The sequence below is a fragment of the Jatropha curcas genome, chromosome 7, assembly GCF_041381405.1.
Source record: "Jatropha curcas cultivar XTBG-Jc1 chromosome 7, XTBG_Jcur_1.0, whole genome shotgun sequence".
NCBI classification, from domain to species: domain Eukaryota; kingdom Viridiplantae; phylum Streptophyta; class Magnoliopsida; order Malpighiales; family Euphorbiaceae; genus Jatropha; species Jatropha curcas.
In genome coordinates, this window is record NC_143157.1 from 1,656,855 (window position 1) to 1,665,249 (window position 8,395).

Genomic DNA, 8,395 nt, shown 5'->3' on the forward strand with positions numbered 1-8,395 from the left:
CCTTTAGTGGGAGTAACTTCACTTATGTGTGTGAACCTTTTAGGTATGCTGCCCTTGGATTGGACATGGTAAATTTTGCTTTCTGTGACAAGTCCCTTCCCAATGAAGTTAGGGCTAAAAACTTAGTAAACCACATGACATTGCAAGAAAGGTTCAGCAGCTTGGACATGTTGCTTATGGTGTGCCTAGGTCAGGCCATTGCAGATGTTGTTTTTGGAAAATACAATCCTGGTAATTGACTGACTAATAATTTTTAATTAAGAAATTTTTTTAATAATTTTTGTAATTTTGTAATTTTGTAATTTTTTTATTTTGGTTCAGGAGGAAGACTACCACTTACTTGGCATAAAGCTGATTATGTTGATCAACTACCAATTGAGGCCAAATGATGAATTAAACTATCCAGGTCGAACTTACAAATTCTTTAACGGCTCTACAATTTACCCATTTGGGTATGGACTAAGCTACACTAGCTTCACTTATAAGTTAACATCTCCAAGAACATCAGTCCACGTTAAAAGTTCTAACGGCTTTTTCATTTTTTCGTTACGTCGTGTAAAAGAATATTTAAGAAATGACATAAATTTAATATATTGATTAAACTTGATTAAATTTATCAATTGTGCCCTAATAAATTATCATATATTAAAATTATACTCTTAATCATATAATATTTAATTTAATTGCAACTATTTTCAAGAATTTTATAATTATAATATATATCACAGAAACCTATATATAATATTAATACTTAATTAATTAGGATGAGATGTGATTGCATTTATTTATATGAATTCTATTATTTAAAATAAAGTTATTATATTACATATAATAGAATATAAACGGTGTTTATTATTTATTTTTATTAAATTATTATATTAAGTATATTTATAGTAATTAAAGACAAATAAATTTTTATTTAAGAATAATTCCGAATATAATTTTATAAAAAATTCAATTGAATTACTTTACGTCAAACTACAGCGAGTAACTGTTCCAAGAATTCATCGTTTGACTGTTCCAAGAATTCATCGTTTACTCTAGCAGGTACAGCCGGTAATACATCATTTACCGCAGCAGGCTCTTGATTGTTAGGCCGTTCAGTTAGAAACCGTTCCCAGAATAAATCGTTTACTCTAGCAATTGCAGCGGTAGGCGCTTGAAAGTTATTTGAGGCCTCCTTCGATGAAGATAAACTATTGTCCCCATTTCCACCATTCCTGTGATTTGAACTAACCATCATATCGAATTCTTTACCATTATCATTAGACTTTGATTCTCGAGATCTGCGAAATTCGTGATGTGGTACAGCCGTCCTAGCTGAATAAGGATTCCAATTGGCTTGAAGTGTAGAAGATGCGAGAGTGAGATTTAGATCGCAGGATGAATCGGCCTCATATGTTGTTGCTGCTGCTGCTACACGGGAAACTGGACCTACATGCGATTCAGCCGTGTCGATGGTCAATGAATCTGCTGATGGAGAGGAAACTGAGTAAGAGAAGGAATTTAGAGAATAAGAGTTTGTATTAGAGATTGTTGTTTGTTTTGTGGTTAGTGATAGATTTGTTTTTGGATGCTGATTTTGGAAACAGCTTTCTTGCTGGAAAACAAAGCAATTCATTTCTTCTTTTGTCTTCGAAGAGAATCGATGCTAATCCGAAACTTATAGTGCTAGAGCCTTGAGGGTCTTTGATTTTGGTCTTTCTGAGTAATTTCTCATGAACCAACGGCTAATACAAAAAGTAATTAAAGTAAGTGGTTAGTGGCTCATATTTGTTTGATTAGGTAATTTGTCAAACCGATGTTTTAAAAAATTGAATGGTACCGGTGGGTCGCATCAATCTGAATTTACTTGAAAAATCAGATTGATTCTATACAAACCGGACAAATCCAGAAATCGGGAGAACCGGCAGAAACGGGTTTTTGGGTTCTTCTCTGCTAAATCTTGTTCTTTACTCATCATTACTGATGAAAATTGATTGCGTGCTTCTATTATTTTCAATTGCATCCGCATAAGATCTGGTGCGGTGAAATGGAAGAATGGAAAGAGAGCTGGATTAACAGAGAAATAGAGAGGGAGAGGGGGTATCTGGTGCAGTGATCGGATGGGAATATAACCACGATATATGGGCTGGTCTGTGGGCGGAGCTTCAGCTTTCCGTTCTCCGCCCACTGCGGTAGCTTGGTAATTTAAGCACAATTAGTGATAGGAGTTGGATACCTTTGGGTTGCCTATTGGCGCTCATGAAACCCAACTCCAATTGGATCACGCCCAATGGCCCCAATTGGACCATTCTTGGCATTTCCTTAACCATGCTTGGTCCCATTTTTCTATTAAGTCATAATGAAATGACAAAAACACCCTTGGTCATTTTAACTCGAGCTTGGTCCCCTTTTTACTCTCCTTTGCTCCCTTTTGCGCCATTTTATCTTTTGTAGCTGTAGTGCCTGAAAGTACAACAATATATTAAAAAAAAAAAAATGATAAAATCAATTAAGAAAAAGATACCCTTTAATAACCAATCAATCAGTTTATTAATATAAACATAAAAACAATTATAGAACAAAGCCAAATAAATAACAATTTAAGAAAAAGAAAACAATTGAATATTGTAATCAACCACAAAACCCATTAAAAACGAAAAGAAAAAAAAGAAAAAAAGAAACGAGGCAACGAGGAGGAACCTGGAGGACCCAAAAGCACGCCAAGTGAGAGTACCCGAAAGAAACGAAGCAGAAACGGCCGAAAGAGAGCCCAGTGATTAAAATAGAAGATCCCTCCACCATCAACATCCCCACCTCCGCCAACTTCTCCACCGCCGCCTTCATCATCTCCACCTCCACCATCTCTGTGTATTTTTATTTATTTCTCTTCTCCAAAGCTCGAATACATCCTTGTCATGGACAAAAAGACTGCAAAATCTTGGCTAAAGGCACATGAGAGTGTTTTCTATGGTTGTTTTCATAGTGTCAATGTCCATGTGGTGTTTAACGCCAAATACGCAGTGGACTATGGTGTTTGCCTCTGGGCGGCTGGAGTCAGTGGCTAGTCGGGGATATTTACAGGTGAAGCCATTTTTAATTAGGTAAGAGAGTAGGATTATTGTTTAGTTTGTTGTAATAAAAGCTTCTAAAGGATATGAAGCTGTTATGTTGCATATATATTAAGTACAGGGAAAATAATTAATTTGTCGTGAGTCCACTGTTACATGGAAAGAGGGAAGTTGGCAAATCTGCAAACTTGCTCGAGCTTGTGGCAGAAGACAAGGGTAAGTTTGTCAAATTTATATATTTTTTCTCACCTCTCTCTTATTATTTCTTAATTTTACTCTTATTATTTCTAGAAAAATGTTGGAAAAAGTCTACTGTCGGAATTAGTAGAAATTTTCTTTTTTTCTGACTTAATTAGGCTATCTATTTACGTCAAACTACTGAGAATTATAACGTGATGTTGAAATTCATTTAGGGTTCAAAATGAGAGCAATCATTGAGAATAATAAAAATTGATCAATGCAAAATTTAGTTGATTGCTGTGGCATCAATTAGTTTGAACTTTTAAAACCAAAATCGACTCAAACCTAACTGGGTCAGTCTGTTTTTAGTTAATTTTTCGGTTCAGTTTTAAAGTTTATCATTTTGGACTTCATGAAACCGAAACCGAACCAGAGCAATAAGATGCTCAATCAATAAGTCAAACACTGGTTATCTTCTACTAACTGATTCAAATTTCCAATTGTTATATGTATGTCAGACGTCACTCAAAAGGAACAAACTTAGGACGTGCAGGGGAAATCAATGGACCTAGGTTCGTAGGTTCTTTGTAACAAATTTTAACCTCTTTCAGAAATACTCTATTCAATATCCTGAAGTAAGCAATTACTTCATCTGTGTATATCATTTTAGGTAAAACTAAGAGAATGAAGTGTTTTGTCTTTTGTAAGTTGCATTTTCTACTCAATCTGGTGCTTACAAATGATTTCCAGGCTTATTGGTCAATTGTTCTAAGAGAGCTTTCATTTGTATTTCATCAAGCCCAAAAGTGTACTCTTGACACCACTGACAAATTGAAACATCGGAGAACATGGCTGCCAGGTTCAGTTCTGAATACTGCTGAATGCTGTTTGCAGTCTGCAAGTCATCCTAGAAAAAAAGATGAGATTGTAGCAATTGTGTAGAGAGATGAAAATGATAATTCCAAAGTGAATCATATGACATTGAAAGAACTTCAAGAACAGGTTATATAATATTCCATGTCCTTGTACGAATCTAATAGTTCTTTTTTTTTTTTTTTTGTATGCTCTATGCTTCGGTTTCAATAGGGTAACATGATAGAATGATAATAATTTCGTTAACATTGGATTCAAATGGGTGTCTGATTTATAATTCGGTTCCAATTCTATCATGGGCTGTTTCTAAAAGAAGTTAAAGAAACTATAAATAATATTTTCACTTTGTAAAATTGTGACAAAAGAGAGTTTTTACCATTTTCTACTTATACATGTTGAGTTGCAGTTGGTGGCTAATGCACTAGATGCAATGTTTACAAAGGGCGATGCGATGGCAATTGACATGCCAATGACAGTCAATGCTGTTGTTACATACTTGGCTACTGAATTAGCAGGATTTGTTGTTTTATTGATAGCTGACAGCTTTGCAGCCAAGGAAATTGCCAGTGGTTTGCATATTTTCAATGCTGAAGCTATCTTTACTCAGGTAAGTTTTAGTTTTCATGTCGTAGTGCTTGAAAACAGTGAAATTTCCGAAAGGATTTGAAGTTACTTGGTCTACAGTATACATGATTCCTCTATGAGACTTTTGTATGCTGAAGATACATCTTTTTCCTTCGCATCCTAAATGGACCTGTATCTAACACGTGTTCTGTTTCAGTCTGCATATGATACTCTGTCTCTGTCTCCTCCTTACTCTTTTGGGGCTCTGATACCTGCCTAGAGGAGTACGAAAATTTCCATTGCATAGGTAAAAAGCACTTTCTAAATTTTGATAATTGTTGTGATGTGAAACCTTTTATATGAAATTAAATCGTCTTAACTGGGCCCTTTACTTTGGATGCTGCTGCTACAATAAGGTCCATAATGCAACAAATCTTATGGAGACGAAATTGCAAAATGCTCCTTTGGAGCTGCATATTGTTTTTGTGTGATTAACTTGAATTGAATTGTAGAATACACCAAGGAAGTCATGGTTATGTCTGCATCCTTAGGTAACAGTGCATCATGTTTTTTGGTGGTTCAAATGTGCAATCAAAAAGATTAATGTTTCTAAATGCTATTGGCATTTGCGAAAATAGATAGCAAACTGAATTGGTTCTCAGAAATCCCAGCTTTTGAAAAATCGACTTTTTGAAACAAATGATGACTCCTAACGAAAGCAGAGAACATGTTGCTGGTTGAACAAGTTTCAGTCATCAACTGACTAATAATTGATTTGTTAAGATTCCATAAAACCTTAACATTGCTTCAGATAAGCACAGTTGATCTGAGTCAAAAACAATTAACATGTTTTGTCAAGGATAATGTCAGGGCAAAGGAACTGACTTAACTATTGTCTTGCTAGTAGGCCCACGTAAGTGGTGGCATTTGCATATAAAACTACTGATTGTTTAGTTTTAGTTTTAGCAGAGAGCAACCCCTTATAAGAGTTCATTCAAAGTTTGCTTGGAGAATGATCTGCAAGTAGCAACTGAATGGTGTCACTGTCAGGTATGAGAAGTGAAGTAAGCAATTGATTCTGCCCCAAAATGAGATGGGATGAAAGTATCTCAGTGCCTATCTGTCTCTGGTTGAGTGCCTCCCATTTTTATGTCATTTGGGTTGAGCTGAGGCTGGCCTCTAAAATATTGAATCAAATGAGCTTCATACCTTGGTGGAAGCCCTTATTTGGAGCACCTAATGTCATAGAAACGGTATTAAATTAAGTAATCTTAATTTACTCGTGTTATTATGCTTGTGAATCAGCTAGAAGAGAGGACTAACTCCTCTGTATTGCTATTATATAAACAGGCTCACTTGTACTTTTTCTAATACACTGAAATAAACATTCTCATAGAATTTCTTTCCTTCTAACTCCCTTCTTCATACTTATGACACGGATCAATTAAAACATGAACTGAAGGTTGCTGTTGCTTCAATTTGAATTGACTTAAAAAAAATCATAAGTGAAATCGGATGAACCGGAGAAATCTAGATATTAAACTATTTGGGGCCACCACAATCATTTTCAACTCACTGCATTTAGGGAAACACAACATATTCACAATTTTTTTGACAAATGCTTTTATAATTAAGATATGATCTGATTTTTAACCACACCCTTTCCTATTGTTGATTCTGATTTCTCTTCTACACAGATCTTCTTATCAGATGCTCGTTTTGCAGAGTTACAGCTATCAGTGGCTTTCTACTTGATGATAATGATGAGACTGATGACAAGTTACTATGTTTAGGCTCATCTGATTGGGGACGTTGATTGACAACCATTGGGGGAAGGTGGTGGCTACAGCTCGGAGTCCTGATATGAATTGGTCGACGATGGCAATGACAAGCTTCTGAGGGAAAGAACGGCACTACTAGTTTTCTGCTATTCTTCCACTGAGAAGAACCAGACCAACCAACATCTAGAAATTTTTTTAAGCCTTGCAAAACATTTTCTTTTTTTTTGTTTTGGCCCCCTTTTAATTATTTTTAAAATTTTTCCTCATCCCCCTTAATTATTTTGGAGTATCCTTCATTGATGATCTTTCTCAAATACCTTTCGTGTCCCTCAATCCGTCGCTGAAGGGCTTTTTGTACCTATGTCAAGCATATTCAAATATATTTTTTGGATGAATATTGCATTTGGGAATAGATATCTAAATTTCAATTCCTGGTAATTTTTTTAATTCCATATATGTATATACCCTGTTCATTTGCCTTCAGTTAATACAAAGTATGGCATACCTCAAGTTGTTCATGCAACCGTTTTTGAACTTCTATTTGCGAGCGCATAGCCATAGCCTCAGCAATATGATTTGCACTGCGACAAGAAAATACCAGGAAAAACAAACATCAACTCAATACTCTGAAACCGTAACTATAGATGATCCCAAAAAGGGTTGATGCTACGACGGCACGACAAAAACTAAAATAGCCTATTTCTTTATATTTACCTCAGAAAATCCGAGGATACTTCCAAATCCCGGTCCTGGGGTACATCATTTGTGACAGGCCCTTGATTACCATTTCTGCCATCAGAAATAACCAACATATGAAATTCTTTACCATTATCATTAAACTTTAGTTCTGGAGATTTGGGAAATTCCTGATGCGGATCAGGCATCCCAGCTGAATAAGGACTCCTATTGGCTTGAAGTGTAGAAGGTCCAAGAGTCAGATTTAGATTGCAGGAAATATGCCTATCAAACTCGTCATTTGAAATCGGACATGGCGTCCACCCGAAACGCGGCCGTTTCTGGATAGTTACTGACGGACCATCGCCGGAATTCTGTGCCTCATATGTTGCTGCTAGTGCACGAGAAACTGAGCCCACACGCGATTCAGCCGTGTCGATGGTCAATGAATTGGCTGATGGAGAGGAAACAGAGTGAGAGAAGGAATTTAGAGAGAAAGAGTTTGTATCAGAGATCGTTGTTTGTTTGGTGGTTAATGATAGATTTGTTGTTGGATGCTGAATGTCAAAAGAGCTTTCTTGCCGGAAAATAAAGCAATTCATTTCTTTCTTGCTGCTAATCAGAATCTGCTACTGTGTCTTTGATTTTATTAGTATTTATAATCAGAAATTTGCATTTTTGCAATTCTACTAAATTCTAAAATATTCACCATAAAAAATAATTTCTTTTTCTTTCCTCTCTTTCGTTCCACCTTCGTAGACTGGACAAAAACAGGTTCTATATTGTTAAGAAATTTCCAAGAACCCATTAAAGGTACGCGCTTATTAACCCATTAGGATTTAGGGTCTTTCCAAGTAAGTTGGTGGCCCTTTTTTCTTTCATTTTCGTCTTTCTAAGTAGTTTCTGTCAACCAAATGTAAGCCATGGATTAGGTCAATGACAGGCTTTTTCGCAAGTGTACGAAATCGCTACAAGTAGTAAAAAATAAGTAGAGTATCGTCCCATAAGAATTGTATACCAAATATCAAAATTGTTTTAACTTACTATTATTCAGATGGCAATAGGGAGAATTATTTTAACGAAATTCTAAATGAGTAAAAGAGAAATAAAAGAAATCAAGTAAGGCAATTCGATGAAAAAAAACCAAGGATTAAAAACTACTAGAGATTTTGATTTCACTTAATTCTATTCAATTTATTTTATTAGTTTGTTAATTAGTTTTAATTGTTCAAGTAGGGGAGATAACTCTAAAATCACTAACAAGCTCTT

The 8,395-nt window shown here is 35.4% G+C and overlaps 2 protein-coding genes and 1 long non-coding RNA gene across 9 annotated transcripts; 1 reads left to right on the top strand and 2 right to left on the bottom strand.

Moving 5' to 3' along the window:
• Positions 1-897: 897 nt before the first annotated feature.
• Positions 898-2,816, bottom strand: LOC149494538 (uncharacterized). The gene is made up of 2 exons (XR_016321734.1): positions 2,686-2,816; positions 898-2,448 (listed from the first exon to the last, which is right to left on the bottom strand). It is a non-coding gene; the product is annotated as an uncharacterized LOC149494538 (long non-coding RNA).
• Positions 2,484-6,889, top strand: LOC105630036 (putative CoA ligase CCL12). 5 transcript variants are annotated; one of them, XR_005177443.2, is made up of 6 exons: positions 2,484-3,086; positions 3,175-3,269; positions 4,513-4,713; positions 4,888-4,977; positions 5,640-5,923; positions 6,396-6,889. XR_005177443.2 is itself a non-coding variant. In XM_012211725.4 (4 exons), exons 1-3 carry the CDS (start codon positions 3,210-3,212, stop codon positions 4,948-4,950), a joined length of 324 nt encoding a protein of 107 aa, XP_012067115.1. In that variant the 5' UTR covers positions 2,489-3,209; the 3' UTR covers positions 4,951-4,977; positions 6,396-6,889. The 5 variants fall into 5 exon arrangements, 1 of the variants encoding a protein (XP_012067115.1); XR_016321731.1 differs by having other exon boundaries at positions 2,486-3,269; XR_016321732.1 differs by having other exon boundaries at positions 2,486-3,269; positions 5,721-5,923.
• Positions 3,967-7,813, bottom strand: LOC105630035 (uncharacterized). Of its 3 annotated transcripts, none has more exons than XM_037636741.2 (3): positions 7,166-7,813; positions 6,957-7,032; positions 3,967-4,140 (listed from the first exon to the last, which is right to left on the bottom strand). In XM_037636741.2, exons 1-3 carry the CDS (start codon positions 7,726-7,728, stop codon positions 3,967-3,969), a joined length of 813 nt encoding a protein of 270 aa, XP_037492669.1. In that variant the 5' UTR covers positions 7,729-7,813. The 3 variants fall into 3 exon arrangements, with proteins under 3 accessions (XP_037492669.1, XP_037492670.1, XP_012067114.3); XM_037636742.2 differs by lacking the exon at positions 3,967-4,140 and adding an exon at positions 5,358-5,906 and having other exon boundaries at positions 7,166-7,802; XM_012211724.4 differs by lacking the exon at positions 3,967-4,140 and adding an exon at positions 6,173-6,809 and having other exon boundaries at positions 7,166-7,796.
• Positions 7,814-8,395: the final 582 nt, after the last annotated feature.

Bases quoted from the DNA above. Each gene is read 5' to 3' on its own strand.
- LOC105630036 (XM_012211725.4), top strand. From the start codon at position 3,210: ATGGAAAGAGGGAAGTTGGCAAATCTGCAAACTTGCTCGAGCTTGTGG. The intron at 3,270-4,512 runs GTAAGTTTGTCA...GTTGAGTTGCAG, and splicing joins GCTTGTGGCAGAAGACAAGG to TTGGTGGCTAATGCACTAGA. The intron at 4,714-4,887 runs GTAAGTTTTAGT...GTTCTGTTTCAG, and splicing joins CTGAAGCTATCTTTACTCAG to TCTGCATATGATACTCTGTC.
- LOC105630035 (XM_037636741.2), bottom strand. From the start codon at position 7,728: ATGAATTGCTTTATTTTCCGGCAAGAAAGCTCTTTTGACATTCAGCAT. The intron at 7,033-7,165 runs GTAAATATAAAG...TTCTTGTCGCAG, and splicing joins GTATCCTCGGATTTTCTGAG to TGCAAATCATATTGCTGAGG. The intron at 4,141-6,956 runs GTATGCCATACT...CTTTTTTTCTAG, and splicing joins GGTTGCATGAACAACTTGAG to GATGACTTGCAGACTGCAAA.